A 17,972-nucleotide genomic window follows, 5' to 3' on the forward strand; every position below is an offset into this window, starting at 1 on the left:
TCCTGTAATTTTTCAGCTCTCTTTATCTGGCTGGTATTAGCTTCCTATGGCTCCTGTAAAGAGGTGGGGGCTAAGGGGAGCTGCTTTTCAAATCATTGAGAAGAGGGCATTCTTTGGAAAAAAATAAAATAAAATAACCAGAATCGGAACGGCAAGCACCTGTTGAATTTTCAAGGAGGTGAGAGAACAATAAATCCAGCTCTTCGTGTTTGGAATTATTCTTATTGCAATTGTTTGTATTGCATTTGTGTCTTTCGGTTATGCACGTGTAGTTTTGTGGGACAGATCAAGCTGAGACCCACTTAGCAGGTAATGAACGTAGGACTGGAAAGAGTTATTTTGGGTTTTCTGTCTTTCCAGATACGCTAACTACACTAGTCTCTGGATCGGAGACGTAGAAATGCGTTTTGTTGGCTGCGGATTGCATGGCTATTAAGGAAAAAAATTGGTTTCCAAGCTGGCATTTAACACTCTGTTGTTTTTCTTGGCTGCTTTTCAGCACATCCCATGTTTTAAATTAAAAATACCTTTGTCCATTAAGCATCATCTGCCTCGGCGCCCTGACAACTTCTGTGATTATCCATAGCATTGTCCATTTCCATTGAGGGTCCTCTGAAATTATAAGCCATCCAATATTTAATTTTGTTTTCTGGAATGGCTTTCTGGTTGTTCCATACAGAACTGGGGTAGTCCCTAATTTTTTGTTCAGATTTCTTTGGGCTTGAAACTTTAAATGCACACTATATTAGACCAGGAGTTTTGCAAAAGCCTCGTCACAGAACAATGTCATTTCCTTTATAATTTTTTTATTATTTTTTTCATACAATTCAATAGTTCTTATTCAACAACGTGTTGTCTGAGTTTATCATTCACGAATACAAATTTGATTCCTAATCCTTTGTTCTTTTCTCCAGCCATTGATAAAACAAGTCTCAAGTCTTGATAGTAATCTGATTCTTCTTTTTTTTTCTCAACCTCATAGTTAGTCTGTCCATTTCCGCACATTCTGGCATTTTTAGAAATTATTTCTTCCTCTGGTGGCGTTTCTTCCTTGTTCCAATATTGTGCCAATGTGATTCTTGCTGCTGTTATCACGTGTAAAGTCAGAATAATCTCCTTTTCTTTTACGGGAACCATACAAGCCTTTCCTGGCAGTTGCTAATGGGAATCGGATCAGATGCCACGCTGACTTTCTTCTGGATTTTGGATGGTGGCCCCCATTCAAACAGCAACCTGAGTAGGTTGGGATGTCCCAGAACAGGAGAAATTGCAGATTCATTGAATGATAACCTGCCCCACGGGCTCACAGCAAGATCTTCCAAGGGGCTCCTTTAGAATCAAGTCAATTTACAGGTGGTCCTCAACTTACAACAGTTCATTTAGTGGCGGCTCAAAGTTACAACCGCACTGAAAAAGCGACTTATGGCCGTTTTCCACACTTACAACCGTCGCAGCATTGCCCCAGGGTCACACGATCAAAATTCAGACGCTTGGCAACTGACTCGTATTTATGATGGTCGCAGTGAGCTGGGGTCACCTGATTCCCTTTGGGCAGCCTTATGGAAAACAAAATCAACGGGGAAGCCAGATTTGCTTAACAACCGGGTTACCCACTGAACAACTGCAGTGACTTATTTAAATACTGTGGCAAAAAAGGTTGCACAATGGGGCAAAACTCACTTAACACATGTCTCGCTTAATAACAGAAACGTTTGGCCTCGATTCTGGTCGTAGGTCGTCGGTCCTCCAGGTCCTGTTTGTCCCAAAGGTGCTGTTTTTCGGGAGGCAACTGGACTTCCTTGTTTTTCTTCAAAGACGTTTCGCTTCCCCAGTGCTTTTTTTGTAAAAGAAAAAGGTGCCGGAACTCACACACGTCATACAACCCGCCTTGCCTACCAGACAAGGTTCCATCCAAAAAAGGTGCCGGAACTCCGTTCTGAGCGTTCTATGACAAAAAAAGCCCTGCGCTTCCCATCCCAGAAGCTTCTTCAGCTCTGACTGGCTGGTGGGGAGTGGAAGAGCTGAAGAAGCTTCTGGGATGGGAAGCGAAACGCCTTCAAAGAGAAACAAGGAAGTCCATTGGCCTCGTGGAAAAGCATGATTGGGACAGACCTGGATGACTGAGGATCTCCACAGGCATTGCTAAGGAAGATCTGCTGAGTCTCAATATTGTTGGCTTGTGTGTGTTTCTTAAATCTGTGCGCTGAGGATGAAAGAGATGAAAGTCAGTCCCAAAGGTGCTTTTTTCAGGACCCAACTGGACTTCCTTGTTTTTCTTCGAAGACGTTTCGCCCTCTCACCCTAGAAGCTTCTTCAGCTCCGACTGGCTGGTGGGGAATGGTGTTCGACAGTGAAGGGATGCAGGGCACAAAACATCCTGCAGAAAGCACAGCTCCACCACACACAGTCCTTTCAGCAGGTCCAAGAAGGCTCCACGCCCATTTGCACCACTCAGGTGACCCTGAGGGCACAGGTAAACCTCCAGATGGCCTCGACGACTCTCCAAAAAGATGCAAATGGCCGGCTGTCTGCAAGGAGTATAAATCCTTCCATTCCCCGCCATCCAGTCAGAGCTGAAGAAGCTTCTGGGATGAGAAGCGAAACTTCTTCAAAGGAAAACAGAGAAGTCTAGTTGCCTCTTGAAAAAAAGCATCCTTTGAGACAACTACCTGTATTGCAGCACACCGGCTGGATTAGCCTTACACAGGTATGTAATTGCTGCGGCTTACAAAGGGTTAGAGCTGTCTGCCAGGTTGCACATTCCTCACCGAGCGTTGTTACTACATCACACTTGGCACCGCATTCGTCTCCTTTGTCGCAATGCCAAAAGAACTTCGCCTGGAGTGGTTTTTGTCCCGATCCAACTGCCAGCCAATCTGGCTTCTCCTCCTGACTTTCTCTATCAGAAGGTCGCAAATATTGATCACATGACCCCCGGGATGCTGCAACCGTCAGTTGCTAAGCAGCCAAATTTTGAGCACCTGACTCTAGGGATGCTACGATGGTCATAAGTTGTGAGGGCCGGTTGTAAGTCCCTTTTTTTTCCCCCCACAGCGCTGCCAAAATTTAGAACAGCTGCTGAATGAATGATTGTAAGCTGAGGGCTACCTACGATAGATAGTCCCTTGTTGTGAGACCAGCAGCCAATTTCATAAATAAATAAAATAATCCCTAAGGTTGTGCCTAGCTACAAGATCACTGCTCGCAAACACTTAAATTAGAGCTTTAATATTTGCTCTTTGTTGCAAATGAGCCTGGATTGCACAGAACAAAAATCAGGGCTGAGACTGGCATGTTAATTCAGACATGGGTGCAAAGAGAAATCTTAGTTCTGTAGAGGTTGGGCTACAAATCCTGTTATCTCTCAATCTGCCCTTTGTGGCTGATGGGATTGGGGGCTTTGACAACAATAAACCCCCAATTTCCATGTTATTGCTGTGAAGCACGGACAGCGTAATCCTGTAACCTCCGAGCCAACAGCCACGTTTGCAGGCTTGCAATTCCTCATCTTCTTGCAATCATTCTTCTTGGCATGAAGCTTTGGTTTTTCTTTTCTCTCTCTCTTTTTTTAATGTTGAAATTCTCAGGGAGTGTCAGAGTAGGGTACAAAACAAGATTAATTAAAAGCAGAAATGTACACGTCAAGGAAATGAAGTCTTGCTTTGCCCTGAGAAGGCTATAAACAATCAGGACGTTTCCCTTCTACGTTTCAGATCGGTGGTGATTGACAGAAAACAAGCGGAACCTCGGGAAGAAAAAAATCATGGCTTGTGTCACCTTGGCAATAAGGTGTAAAGGCCCAGCCGCTAGGATTCTGCGGTCTCTCTGCCTCGTTTCTTCCAGAAGCTTCAGCAAAGGCAAAACTGCCTCGGCGGCTCAGAATTTTACAGACTACAAATCCATTTGCGAACAGTATAAGCCGGAGGTGCCGGAATATTTCAATTTCGCCAAAGATGTGGTGGATAACTGGGCCCAGTCAGAAAAGGTATCATTTTCCTCCCCCCATCTTTTCCGCCAGGGATCACCTTTAAGGGATTCCCCGGTTGGGTGAATACAGGCGGTCCTCGACTTACGAGCATCATGAAATTGAGCCTGACCTTTCTGTTGCTAAGTGTGACAATTAAGTGAATTACACCCTGTCTCGCTACCGCCGTTTAAGAGAATCCCTGCCGTTGTTAAGAAGCCAACTCTTTCTCTCCCCGAAGGCCACGTTCGTGTCCATGTTGTTGCACGTAGCTACTATCCAGTTGTGCACCCTGCGCAGAATGCGGCAGTTGCTCTCCAGATCTGAGCAGATCCACTCACGGCTGACTTCTCTCCCCCCCCCCTCCTCCCCAGGAAGGAAGGCGCCTCTCCAGCCCTGCTCTTTGGTGGGTCAGTGAGCAAGGGACCCAAGTCAAATGGAGTTTTGAGGAGCTGGCCTTGGAGTCCAAAAAGGCCGCCACCCTGCTGTCCGAGCGGGGTGGCCTACGGAAAGGAGACCGAGTGGTGGTGATCCTCCCTCGCATTCCCGAATGGTGGCTCTTGAACCTGGCTTGTATCCGAACAGGTGAGAAGGAACGATGTCCACCCACCCATGAATTTTTGATAGAATGGAGGAGGAGGAGATGGTTCTGGACGGGCAAGCAGAACTTGTGTCTTTTACGTCGGCGTCAGCTAATACATTGTACCGGTGTTTCTCAACTTTGGCTACTTTTAAGATGCGTGGACTGTAATACCTCTATTCCGCGAGCTGCATTGGCTCCCGGTTGCCCTCCGGGTGAGATTCAAGGTGCTGGTGATGACCTATAAAGCCCTAAATGGCTTGGGTCCAGGATATCTGAGGGAACACCTGCTGTCGGCATCAAGCTCCCTTCATCCAGTGCGCTCCCACAGGGAGGGTCTTCTCAGGGTGCCACCGGTAAGAGATTGCCGGCGGGTAACACCCAGGGGGAGGGCCTTCTCAGTGGGTGCGCCTGCCCTGTGGAACCAGCTGCCCGTGGAGCTTAGGACTGCCCCCGACCTTCGGTCATTCCGCCGGGACCTGAAGACCTGGCTCTTTGAGCTTTCCGGCCCAGGCTGAGAGTTTTTAAATGGGGTTTTATATTTGTTCAGGGATTAAATTTAATTATTTTAACTGTCTTTAACTTTTGTATTGTATTGACGTTTTTAAATACTTTGTAAACCGCCCTGAGTCCTATGGGAAAAGGGCGGTATATAAATTCAATAAACTTAAACTTAAACTCCTGGTTAAGAAACATTGCATTGTCTATGTATATGTGTGTGCGTGTATATATGTGGTTTTTCTACCCCTCCCCCACCTCTTTTTCTCTCGCTCATCCTTGCTGCTCTCTCAGCTTGGTTATTTTCTGGTTATTTTCTACTTGATGACCTAGTTGTCTAGTTGGGTAATGAAACGTCTGCAAGCTCAGAGGCCAGCAAGGACCTCACAATTCTCCACCTTTCTCTTCTCTCCTTCTCTTCTTTCCTCCTGTTTTCTATTCCTTCTCTTCTTTCTTCTACTTTGCCCCCTCCTCCTCCTCTTCCTCCCCACAAATCCCACTCCCTTCTATGATGTTATCTAGTTGGGGAATGAAACGTCTGCAAGAAAACAAGCCAGCTCATAGAGCACCAAATACCCCACAGTCCTTCCTCCTCCTCCCTCCTCCTCCTCTCTGCAATCCCCTCTCCCTTCTAGCACTGATGATGTTACTTAGTTGGGTCGTGAGACGTCTGCAAGAAAACTAAGGAGAAATTTCCTGACGCTTAGACTAATTAATCGGTGGAACCACCTGCCTCCAGAAGCGGTGAATGCTCCAACACTGGAAGTTTTTAAAGAAGAGACTGGGCAGCCATTTGTCCAAAAGGGTATAGGGTTTCCTGCCTGAGCAGGGGGTTGGACTAGATGACCTCCAGGGTCCCTTCCAACTTTATTATTATTAAAACGGTCAAGCTCGGAAGGCACCAAGGACCCCGCAGTCCTCTTTCTTGCTGCATTCTTTCACATTCAAACGCTGGGTGGGAGATGGCCGAGGGTCTGATTCTCTTCGTGGCGTGTCTGAATGCCCAAAGTAATAAGAGGCTCACGTGCTAGTAGATCCCCTGATTTCTCCTCTTAGGAGCCGTGCTGATTCCCGGGACCACACAGCTGACAGCAAAAGACCTTCACCATCGCTTAGAGACTTCGAAAGCCAAGTGTGTCATCACGGACTCTGCCCTGGCCCCTGTGGTGGACGTGGTGGCTTCCAAATGCCCATCCCTGGAGCTGAAGTTCGTAGTATCCAAGGAGCCCAGGGAAGGCTGGCTAAGCTTCAGCAATTTGATGGAGTAAGTAGCCAGGTCGGTGAAACGAAAGCATTCGTTTAAAGCAGGGTTTCTGAACCTTAGCAACTTTAAGGTGGCGTGGACTACAACTCCCAGAATTCCCCAGCCAGCAGTGCCGAAACAATGCAGGAAGGGAGAGCCTGTTTGTTCCAGTGGCGAAGGTGCCAGGGTAGAAACTGGGAGAGCGGGAGTTCAAGTCTGGCCTTGCTCATGAAAGCCGGCTAGATGGCTTTGGGCCAATCATCAGGAGATGGTGAGTTCTAGTCCTGCTTTAGGCGTGAAAGCCATTTGGGGGACTTTACACCAATCACCAGGAGAATGAGAGTTCTAGTTCTGCCTTAGCCGTCAAAGACAGCCAGGTGACTTGGGGGTCAATCAGCAGGAGATTGAGAGTTCTAGTTCTGCCTTAGGCATGAAAGACAGCTGGATGACTTTCAGCCAATCACCAGGAGACTGAAAGTTCTAGTTCTGCCTTAGGCATGAAAGACAGCTGGATGACTTTGGGTCAATCACCAGGAGACTGAGAGTTCTAGTTCTGCCTTAGGCATGAAAGACAGCTGGATGACTTTGGGTCAATCACCAGGAGATTGAGGGTTCTAGTTCTGCCTTAGGCATGAAAGCCAGTTGGGTGACTTTGGGCCAGTCCCTCCCTCTCTCTCAGCCAAGCCCACCTCACAGGACTGTTGTGGTGGGAGGAAAAAGAAGAGATAAAATGTGTTAGATATGTTTGCCGTCTTGAGTTATTTAAAAAAATAATAATAATGGCAGGATACAAATTAAATAAATAACCGGTCCATTTTCTGGATCGGCATTCCGATGAAAGCGATTAGCATCAAGCAGAGATGTCCTGCTGAAATGATAACGGGCTTATGCACAATGTTGCACACAGGGTCGCATCTCCAGAGCACACGTGCGTGGCCACAAAAGGCAGCGATCCAATGGCCATATATTTCACCAGTGGCACCACGGGAGCCCCCAAAATGACTGAACATTCCCACGTCAGCCACGGAATCGGACTTGGCTTCAATGGAAGGTGGGGAAAAGCTGCCGAGTTGCGGTGTTGTGCCTCAGTGGACGTAGATCTGCTTGTCAAATTGTGACTGGTGTGGTTGGGTGACGTGAACGCGGCCCTTCTAGCTTCTACAAGCAAAACCATGGCTTAAAACAACCCACGTAATCGGCAGGTCCACGTAAAAAAAACGTCCACACCAGTCTTGAAATTAGTGGTTTGCATTTTCCAATAAGCCCGGTCGTGATTTATCAGTGGTCTGTCAATTCAATCCCCAATGCAAAATCCAGCGAGTCTCACTTGGGATCTGCCAAATGATTCCAAGCTGCCAGGATACCGTGGGAATTAGCAAATGTTGGCTTGTAAGAGGACAGTAGTTCCTCATTTCAGCCTTCCTTGCTTCTAACAAACAATACATCACTTGCTTCTGAATTGGGATCTGAAAGCAAATCAGAGCTTCTTTTATAATTAGATATCCTATTCCAAGAAGATACCTCAGACCGGATATTTTAGATCTTATACGATCCTTGGAGTCATACGCTTAAATGCTTTCCCCTTCCTAAATGACATTGTGGGGTCCTTGGTGCTCTTGAAGCTGAGTGGGCTTCTTGCAGACTTTTCATTACCAAACTAGGTAACATCATCACTGCTAGGCTTGCACTGAAGATGTTAGTTAGCTTGGTAATTAAATGTCTGCAAAAACCCCACCAAGCTCAGAGAGCACCAAAACCCCCATAGTTCTCCTCCTCTTCCTCTCCACATGTCCCCACTCCTTTCCTGCACTGATGATGATACCTAGTTGGGTCATGAAATGTCTGCAAAAACTCCACCAAGCTCAGAAAGCACCAAAACCCTCATAGTTCTCCTCCTCCTCCTCCTCCTCCTCCTCCTCCTCCTCCTCCTCCTCTCCACATGTCCCCACTCCTTTCCAGCACTGATGATGTTACCTAGTTAGGTCATAAAACATCTGCAAAAACTCACCAAGCTCAGAAATCACCCCCAAACCCATAGTTCTTCTCCTCTTCTTCCTCTCCACATGTCCCCACTCCTTTTCCGCGCTGATGATGTTACCTAGTTGGGTCATGAAACATCTGCCAAAATACCCACCAAGTACAGAGAGCACCCAGAATCTCACAGCTCAACCCTCAACTACAATTATTCTCTTCCATTGGTAAATGATATTTTAATATACTTTCCTGTTATTTAGGTATTGGCTTGATTTGACTCCGACAGACCTAATCTGGAATACTTCAGACACCGGCTGGGCAAAATCAGCGTGGAGTAGCGTTTTTGGTCCGTGGAGCCAAGGAGCAGGCGTGTTTGTCCATCACATGCCACGCTTTGATCCTAAACTTGTCCTTGAAGTAAGCGTCAAGTATATTAATATTTAACCGTTTCGAAAAAGATTAAATCGTGGCAACTGGACCAAGGTTTATTGAACCACTAGGGGTACACTGTCGACGCTGCTAACATCAAATGTTTTTGCTTGGACAGCAGATTGGAGATGCAACCATTTTTTTCTTATGTTTTACTCTTAGAGTTAGATGATGCTGGGGGGAGGAATGTGCATAAGAGTCTAGCTAGATATAACAACACTGAACCTAGTGTGAGAACCAAGGTTATTGAAACAAAGAGATGATAAAGAATTGGCGGGCTGGAGAGCTGGAGGGGAAGCCTGCATTTCAAGCTAATTGGAGAATGTGATTTATGACTGTTAATTGGAGGAGGGAATTGTGCTTTGATACTATGTGCTCAGGGAAGGGGAACTCAGTTTTGGCTTCAACTATGTTAGCGCCAATGCTATGCTTCTCAAATAAAGATTCTTTAAGGTAAACAATGCCTCGAAGTTCTTTGAAGGGTTTCATCGGTCGGAACCATGACATTAAGCCAAAATCTGAGTTCCTCTCCCCTGAACACACAGTACCGGGTGCACAAGCAAAACAATGGATTGTGAACTCACTTTTAACCATTGTTTGTTAGCTTCCTTAACCATGTTTGGCGTGGCTTGCCATGAACTGGTTGCATTGAGGCTGTTGTGCATTCCATCATCCGTCCTCATCTTTTCTAATTATTTTATTATCTTTTCTAATTATCTAGACGCTGTCCAAATTTCCCATCACAACTTTATGTTCTGCGCCAACCGTTTATCGGATGCTTGTCCAACATGATTTCAGCAGGTAAAGTGGTAGCTGCCGTTTGCACAGTTAAGGCATTTCGAGATTGGCTCCTTTAAACCACAATTAGACGATTGGGAACAAGCCCCAGGAAGCCTCAGCTGGATTCACCCATCACGTGGTGCCATGTCATGGTGGATGGAAGGCAAGATGAGATCCCAGCTCTGCAGTTTATAAACTGTGGTTTATGGTTGACTATTCTTCAAAATCAGGCAACCAGGACATGTTGACTGAGCTGTCACCCTAGGGCATGACGTGATTCAATTAGATTAGGTGGGAGGTTAGCAAGAACTTGATTACACGCCCAACGGATGCTGATCTCAGTTTGGACAGAAAGATCTGTTATAGTCTTCTCTGGGGTCCTTTGGTGCTGTCTGAGCTTGGTTGTTTTCTCGCAGACATTTCATTACCCAACTAGGTAACATCATCAGTACTAGGAAAGAGTGGGATTTGTGGACAGGAGGAGGAGGAGGAGAAGGAGGAGGAGAATTGTGTGGTCCTTGGTGCTCTCTGAGCTTGATTATTTTCTTGCAGACGTTTCATTACCCAACTAGGTAACATCATCAGTGCTACGAGGAAGCAAGCTTTGCTCTTTATTTATATACTAGTAGCTTGCTTTGTCAGTGTTGATGGGAACAACAGTCTACCTTGATTAGGTAGTTGCTTACTATTGGTTTGAGTTGGCAGTTCCCCGATTGGGGTATTGCTTCCTGCTTGATTGTTGCTCTGTATTACTCCTGAGATTAATCTCTGCTTATTTGGTTAAAAGGAATTAGCCTTCTCTGATTAAGAGAAACTAATAAGCCAGTATGCTATAAGCGGAAACATTTTAAGCATTGTGAAAGCATCTGCTAGCCCAACGCTTCTTTTAAAGATAGATTCTGTGGGTGTCTTTTCATTTTAAACCCTAGATTTTGCAGGAAGGGGACAATATTTCCTCAAACCGCAGGTCCCCGGGTCATCCCACAGCATCTTCAAAACAAGGTCTTCTTTTTCCAAGCCAATTCATGCCTACGTTTTGCAAAATCTAGACCGCCAACTCAGCAAGTCGACTGTTAATAACCATGACAGCTAACCTTTACAAAATGATGTCTTTCCTTCTCTGCTATTCTTCATTTATTCCAAGTTATAAATTCCAGAACCTCAAACATTGTGTAAGTGGGGGAGAACCCATCAATCCTGAAGTGATGGACCAGTGGAAAACAAAAACCAGCCTGGACATTTATGAAGGCTACGGGCAGACAGAAACGGTGAGCTCAGCTCTTTTGCCAATGGAGGACAGTCTACTCATAAAAGTTTGAAGAGCTTCGAAGGCTCTTTGGGGAGAAAGGTGGCGTGCTGGTTAAAATCACCACCCTCTTTCACGCTTTGATCTATTTCAAAAAAGTAACAGCCCATAACAAACCCAGCATCTCTGATGGGACTGGATGGAAAGGGTTGACCTTTGAATTGTTCAACAAATTGTACCAATAGAGAATATTTATACCTCAGGGTTGAACTGCAGGAACCTCGGTGCTACTTTGAGCTTGGCGGTTTTCTTGCAGACATTTCATGACCCAACTAGGGAACATCATCAGTGCTAGAAGGGAGTGGTATTTGTAAGGAGGATTAGGAGGAGGAGGAGGAGGAGGAGGAGGAGGATTGTGGGGACCTTGGTGCTCTCTGAGCTTGGCGGTTTTCTTGCAGACATTTCATGACCCAACTAGGGAACATCATCAGTGCTAGAAGGGAATGGGGTTTGTGAAGAGGAGGAGGAGGAGGAGGAGGAGAACTGTGGGGTCCTTGGTGCTACTCTGAGCTTGGTGGTTTTCTTGCAGACATTTCATGACCCAACTAGGGAACATCATCAGTGCTAGAAGGGAATGGGGTTTGTGGAGAGGAGGAGGAGGAGGACTGTGGGGTCCTTGGCGCTCTCTGAGTTTGGTTTATATACTTACTCTGTCAGTGTTGGTGGGAGTGTTGTCTTCTTGACAGTTCCTTGAATTAGGATTAACTAACTGAGTTCCCTGTATGTGATTGGGGTTTTTGAGGTTCTTCCTACGGCCTCCTCACTAGATATCCTAGACAGTGAACACATATTCCCCCACCCCACCTGAAAGGCTTCTACACAATTTGCTTCTCAATCTGCTTGACATTCTACCCCTGCAATTAGGTGCTGGTCTGTGGAACTTTCAAGGGTATGAAAATCAAGCCAGGATCTGTGGGGAAACCAACACCAGTCTATGATACTCAGGTACTGTTATCTATTAATACTTCAGGAAAAGCGGGGAGGTGGGGCCGAGAGGGAGGCACTGACAAGGCTGAGTCCACTTTGCACTGTTTCTTTTGTTTACATACTGGCTTCTTTCTGCCCCGTTTTACGACCTTCTTTGCCACAGTTCTTAAGTGAATCACTGCAGTTGTTCAGCTAGTTAACACGGTTGTTAAGTGAATCTGGCTTCCCCACTGATTTTCTTCATCAGAAGTTTGCAAAAGGGGAAATCACGTGATCCCGGGACACTGCAATCGTCATAAATATGAGTCAAGTGTCCCAATTTTGATCAGGTGACCAGGGGGAGGGTGTGCAACGGTGTGAAACAACAGTCCTAAGTCCCTTTTTTTTCAGCGCCGTTGTCACTTCGAAGAATCATTAAGTGAACTGTTCCAACTTGAGGACTGTCTGTACTTGTTGAATAAAATTCATTTTGCTATTTGCGCTTAAGGTAATAGATGAAAACGGTAACATTTTACCTCCCGGGGTAGAAGGAGATCTCGCTCTCCGAATCAAACCGACAAGATCATTTTGCCTCTTCACTCAATATACAGTAAGTATTTATTGACCAAGGGCAAATCCGGGGGGAAAAGGCAATTAAGCCACTTGAATATTGTCAGCGTGCTTACCAGCCCTAGTTGGTAACCTGGTTCCAGAATAATGGGAATGTTAGACCGTGGAGGGATGCTCACTATGTTCCACCATGGCTAGCATAAATACAAGCAGAATCTTGGAACAGAAATTTTCACCAGCCGGTATGCATTATAATAACAACTCCTGTGGCATTTAGACAAAAACTCTTGACACAAGACTGCTCTTAATTGCCTAACTATTCAGAAGCTCCCTTTTTGCGGTTTGGATGTTTGCCAATTCAACAAAAAAATGGGTTCCTTGGTGGGGATGTGGTAGCTCAGCCATTAAAGAAACTGAGTTTGTCAGCTGGAAAGCTGACAGCTCGGTTCGAGACCTGAGCTAAGTGTGACGGCATGAGCTCGCGTTCCTTGCTGCAGCTCCTATCCACCTAGCAGTTTGAAAGCATGCGAGTGCAATGATGTGATTCCTTGCCAGCCACTGGACCTGGCAGCTGAGTCTGAGGAATCAGAGGAGGAGGAGGGGGGGCTGGAGTGACATCAGAGTCAGAGGGAGGCTCTGAGGAGCTCCAGGACTTGCAGTCTGTGGAGGAGCCTGGCCCCTCTACTCGCGCTCAGGCTGAAACACAGCTGTGCTGGGAGTCTGAGTTGGACAGTGATGAAGCACATTTGGGACAAATCCCGGATACGTGAAAGTGCAGGCAAGAGAAGCGAGTAGGACAGAGGAACGCAACGGGGCGGCTCCAAAGGCAAAGGAGAAGGCATTAGGAAAGCCACGCCTTGGCTGAATAATAAAAGGGAAGGTGTGGGAGGTGTTGGTTGCTGAAGGCAACTGTTTGTGTTGAGGATCGAGTTTCTGTGGACTGTGTTTGTTTGCCTTGGACATTGACTCAGGTCTGTGAATAATAAGAGGTTGTTTTTTTCTTGCGGTTCCTGCCTGTTTCTTGGAAGAGGGGTTTCTCCTTGTGAGCATAACAAGGACTCACGTAGGCTGGGACAAAACATGCGAGTAGATAAATAGGTACCACGTCAGTGAGAAGATAACAGCGTTTTGTGCATCTTGGGCATATAGCCATGCTGGCTACATGACCGCAGAAATTGTCTTGGGACAAGGCTGGTACCCTCGGCTAAGAAACCCAGATAATCTTCTTTATAACTAAAACAGCCCAAACAAATTAACATTAGTGCTGGGCAGTGACCTCAGACAATTCATAAAATATTTATCTGGCTGTGAATTTTGGAACTATACACTCTCAGATACGGGTCAATGCATAATGTGGGTATTTATTGAAACTCATAAACTATGTGGTCTCCTCTGTCCAGTGTTGGCAGAGAGTCACGACTTTCTAAATCGTTGATCCCCTGTCCAGGATGATCTAGAAAGGACAGCTTCCACCATTCGCGGGGACTTTTACATCACTGGGGACCGAGGATTTCAAGATGAGGAGGGCTACATCTGGCTGGTGGGACGAAGAGACGATGTAATCAATTCTGCCGGGTAAGGTTAATTCAACCGCGCCCCAATTGTACAAGGCTTTTCTGGAAGATTTTCAAAGTTCAAAGCGATTCAATTCTTTTTTTTTTTTCTTTTCAAAGATACCGCATCGGACCCTTTGAAGTGGAGAACGCTTTGATCGAACACGATGCGGTGGTTGAAGCGGCCGTCGTCAGCAGCCCAGACCCTATTCGAGGCGAGGTAAAGAAGGCTGAACGTATGCAAGCAAACTATTGGTAGTCCTTGACTTAGGGTCACAATGGAGCCCCCAAATTTCTGTTGCTAAGAGAGACATTTGTTACGTGAGCTTTGCCCCATTTTATGATGTCTCGCCACACTTCAGGGACCCCCCCAGTTATCAAGTTAGTAACACGGTTGTTAAGTGAATCTGGCTTTTTGCTTGTCAGGGCACAAAAGGGGATTCCATGATGCTGGGAGACTGCATCATAAATATGAGGGGCCAAGCGTGCAAATTTTGATCATGTGACCCTGGGGATGCTGCAACGGTTGTAAGCATGAGAGCGTGGTCATAGATCACTTTTTTTTTCAGTGCTGTGGTAACTTTGGTCACTAAACAAAGTCGAGGATTACCTATATGTGCTTTGAAAAGAGAGGGACAGAGTAGTCCAGGGCTCTTCAAACTTGGCAGCTTTAAGACTTGTGGACTTCAACTCCCAGAATTCCTCAGCCAGAGGAATTCTGGGAGTTGAAGTCCACAAGTCTTAAAGTGGCCAAGTTTGAAGAGCCCTGGTGTAGTCTACAAACGTTTGAAGAATCTCTCAAACAGATGAAGCTCAGCTGTTGAGATGCTAAAGTAGGGTTGATTCTTCATCACTTTAGAGGTCTTCAAACTTGGCCCTTTTATGCCTTGTGGACTTCAACTCCCAGAATTCCTCAGCCAGCGTGCCTGGCTGAAGAATTCTGGGAGTTGAAACCCACAAGTCATAAAAGGGCCAAGTCTGAAGACCCCTGTTCATCACCCAGGTCTCCCTTGAGCTCAGAAGCTGCATCTTATCCATCAGCCGTGTCAAAGTTCACCTTTCAACCACCTACCGACTTAATACTAACTCAACGCTGGTTTGCAGCACAAACTGTGGATTGAATGCCTGGATTCATGCAACACACACTAAGCTGGAAAACGGCGCGGTTTTGTTTTCCTTTTGCAGCTCATGTATCCAGCTGTTGGCAAACTGTAGTTTATAGCCAATTATCTTGGGTGACTAATTATTAGCTTACGTAATGAATGTAATAAATCATGGCTAAGCAGGCAGTAGCTTAATGAACTGGGTGATCACAGCGAGGGCTCATGCTTACCTTTTCAATTCAGCAACCGGAATTTTTTTGTAAGATTTGTCAACCGATAACCTGAACGCTTGATCAAACGCAAAGAAATTAAGCCTTTCAGAATTCCCTTAATTTCCAGAAGATCTAGGCAGAAAGTAGAAGCCGAGAGGTTGCAGGTTTCAGGATTTTCTATTTAGACTTTTAAAAAATATATTAAAAAAGAAACAATCTCCAGATATTTTTTTTCAAATCAAGTTCAAGCTTTTAATGTTGGAAAGTACAACCGACTGGGTCCAAGACACTTCATTTGGCACTTCCCAGCTGCTGTGGCACTACTAGAAATTCCTCATTTTATAAACTGCCTGCGTTTTTCAAAATGTCCTTCTCCTGATCAAATTGCTTACATTCAAGGTGGTGAAAGCCTTCGTAGTTTTGGCCCCTGAATACATTTCCCATGACCAAGAAGCCTTGATTAAGGAACTACAGGACTACGTCAAGACGGTCACTGCCCCATACAAGTATCCTAGAAAGGTAAGCTGTGATTTTGGTCACCACAATGTAAAAAAAGAGGTTGAGACTCTAGAAAGAGGGCAGAGAAGAGCAACAAAGATGATCAGAGGACTGCAGGCTAAAACATACTAGGAACGGTTGCTGGAATTGGGTATGTCTAGTCTAATGAAGAGAAGGACGAGAGGGGACATGATAGCAGTCTTCCAGTATCTCAGGGGCTGCCCCAAAGAAGAGGGAGTCAAGCTATAGTCCAAAGCACCTGAAAGCAGGACAAGAAGCAACGGAGGGAAACTAATCAAGGAGAGAAGCAACCTAGAACTAAGGAGAAATTTCCTGACAGTTAGAACAATTAACCAGTGGAACTACCTGTCTCCAGAAGCGGTGAATGCTCCAACCCTGGAAGTTTTTAAGAGGAGACTGGACAGCCATTTGTCTGAAATGGTACAGGGTTTCCTGCCTGAGCTGGGGGTTGGACTAGATGACCTCCAAGGTCCCTTCCAACATTGTTGTTGTTGTAGTAGTAGTTATTATTACTCCAGGGGTCTCCAAAGTTGGCAACTTTAAGACTTGTGGACTTCAACTCTTAGAATTCTGGGAGTTGAAGTCCACAAGACTTAAAGTTGCCAAGTATGGGGACCCATGCTATAAATTAAAGCTTTTGTGTACTGAGTGGGTTTACAGATTAGGAACATGGTGATTATTTTAACAGATGCAAGCTGAATGTCTGTCATAACCAGGAGAAAAGCTGCGTCAGACATTATTTCTTTTCGTTTCGCACTTTTGCAATGTCTGAATTTATTCCAGCTGTATCTACCAACATGTCCTTCGTTTTTCTGGCCAGCCTTCATTTCTGCTCTTGCCCAACAGATGGAGTTTGTTCCACATTTGCCAAAGACAATCAGTGGGAAAATCAGAAGAAATGAATTGCGCATGAAAGAATGGGGACACGCGTAGAATTCCTCGTCTGTTTACTCTCTGAGTGAGCAATCGTTCCAGGAATAAAAGCCTGTTGCGTTACTCTCCATATTTAGAAATTTTGATGTCCCGAAAGCTTCGCATTTGCGGTCCCTTCCGTGGGCTGTTTGTCCAACTAGCTCTCCTCTGCTTACTTATCAGCAGGTTGAACTTCGTACAAAAGCCTAACCGTAGCTGGCCAGGTTAAGCAAAGATGTAACTCTGCTTCCAGATGTCGATTTTTCAATCAGAAAGAACGCAGAGTACGGTATCTTTCACAGTCAAGATGTTGCCGGCATCATAAAGCTCCAGGGAGCTGCATGACCAAGCCAGATATGTAAACAGTACATAAATCAGAACATTCTTTCTAATCCCTAAAGGACAAAAGTCTATACGAGAACACAAGAGACATTTTGACCAGCTCAATTAATTAAGCAATGATGGTGCGGGTTTTTCAAAGCTAGGTTACTGAAAAAAGTAGAACTGCAATTTGTTACAATAGAACCGTGTTTCTCAACCGTGAGAGAGACTTCAACTCCCAGAATTACCCAGCCAGCCAAGCTCCACAATCAAATAGAACCCCTTTGAAGTTCAAAGGTTGAACGTGGCTGGCTTTCAAGCTAAGCTATTAATATTGTCGGATTTATTCTTTTCACAGTTGCCTAACACGCTGTAAAAGTCAAGCCATCAATAGAAGGAAAAAAAAAGAAGAAGAAAAAAGAAGCAAGGATTTAATTTTCACTGCATGCATTTCAGCTAATTACCAAATTCCAAATTAAAATAGTTTCGTCAATGAGAACCTATCGCCCCCCCCCCCTTTTATCTTTCGAATGCTGAAAACTTAATCTCCATGGTATATTTTATAGCCCAGGCAACGTTCCCACCATGCCAGCTCCTTCTGAATTCCTCAAAGAATCTGTGCCTGTCGTTCTGTTCGCCAGATTTTTATGATCTCCTTACTGTGCAATGTTTCAGATACAATTTGGAAATGATGCTTCAACATACCCCAGAATATGAAAACAGCTCCTTGTCTGTGACTCATTAAAGCAGCTGCATCCTTTTCTGGATTATTTTTTTTCTTCTTCTTTTTTACGCCTGCTGTGCTATGGAAATTTCGGGCAGTTAAAAAGCACACTGAATACAATTCCAAATAAATCAGTTTTCCTGCCGTTATTAAAATGGACAAACTTCACTTAATTTTTTCGGATGGGGGAGCGGGTGGGCAGAAAGAGTTCATTTTATTTCATTTCTCAGAATCAAGGATATTTTTAAACCAACGTTTAAAAGCATGATGCAAGTTTTACAAGCCAGTTCTTTAAAAAAAAAATTGCTCGGCAGTCAGGCTTACTGATTTAAAGTATAGACAACACAATTCCTAAAATAATAATAATAATAATAATCA

At 45.1% G+C, this 17,972-nt stretch overlaps 3 protein-coding genes across 3 annotated transcripts in view; all 3 read left to right on the forward strand.

Annotated features, from left to right (window-relative positions):
• LOC310646143 (acyl-coenzyme A synthetase ACSM4, mitochondrial-like) overlaps positions 1-17,853 on the forward strand; it is a gene marked incomplete at its 5' end in the record, with an annotated part of 58,644 nt that extends 40,791 nt beyond the window's left edge. The window contains one exon of the mRNA XM_083372394.1: positions 16,484-17,853. Within this exon, the coding sequence (XP_083228520.1) occupies positions 16,484-16,570 (87 nt within the window). The 3' untranslated portion in view covers positions 16,571-17,853. The remainder of the gene's footprint in view (positions 1-16,483) is intronic.
• On the forward strand, positions 11-14,062 carry LOC310646145 (acyl-coenzyme A synthetase ACSM3, mitochondrial-like; the record flags this gene model as incomplete). Its single annotated transcript, XM_083372396.1, has 11 exons — positions 11-178; positions 3,714-3,985; positions 4,339-4,549; positions 6,099-6,306; positions 7,193-7,336; positions 8,520-8,676; positions 9,410-9,489; positions 10,613-10,736; positions 11,639-11,785; positions 13,698-13,825; positions 13,924-14,062. Exons 2-11 carry the CDS (start codon positions 3,764-3,766, stop codon positions 14,060-14,062), a joined length of 1,560 nt encoding a protein of 519 aa, XP_083228522.1. The 5' UTR covers positions 11-178; positions 3,714-3,763.
• The window catches only part of REXO5 (RNA exonuclease 5), a 31,681-nt gene continuing 29,281 nt past the window's right edge, over positions 15,573-17,972 (forward strand). Inside the window, exon 1 of the mRNA XM_083372781.1 lies at positions 15,573-15,637. The gene's annotated coding sequence lies outside the window, so the exon portion shown is untranslated. The remainder of the gene's footprint in view (positions 15,638-17,972) is intronic.

The sequence above is a fragment of the Vipera ursinii genome, assembly GCF_947247035.1.
Source record: "Vipera ursinii genome assembly, chromosome: 13".
Lineage (NCBI taxonomy): Eukaryota > Metazoa > Chordata > Lepidosauria > Squamata > Viperidae > Vipera > Vipera ursinii.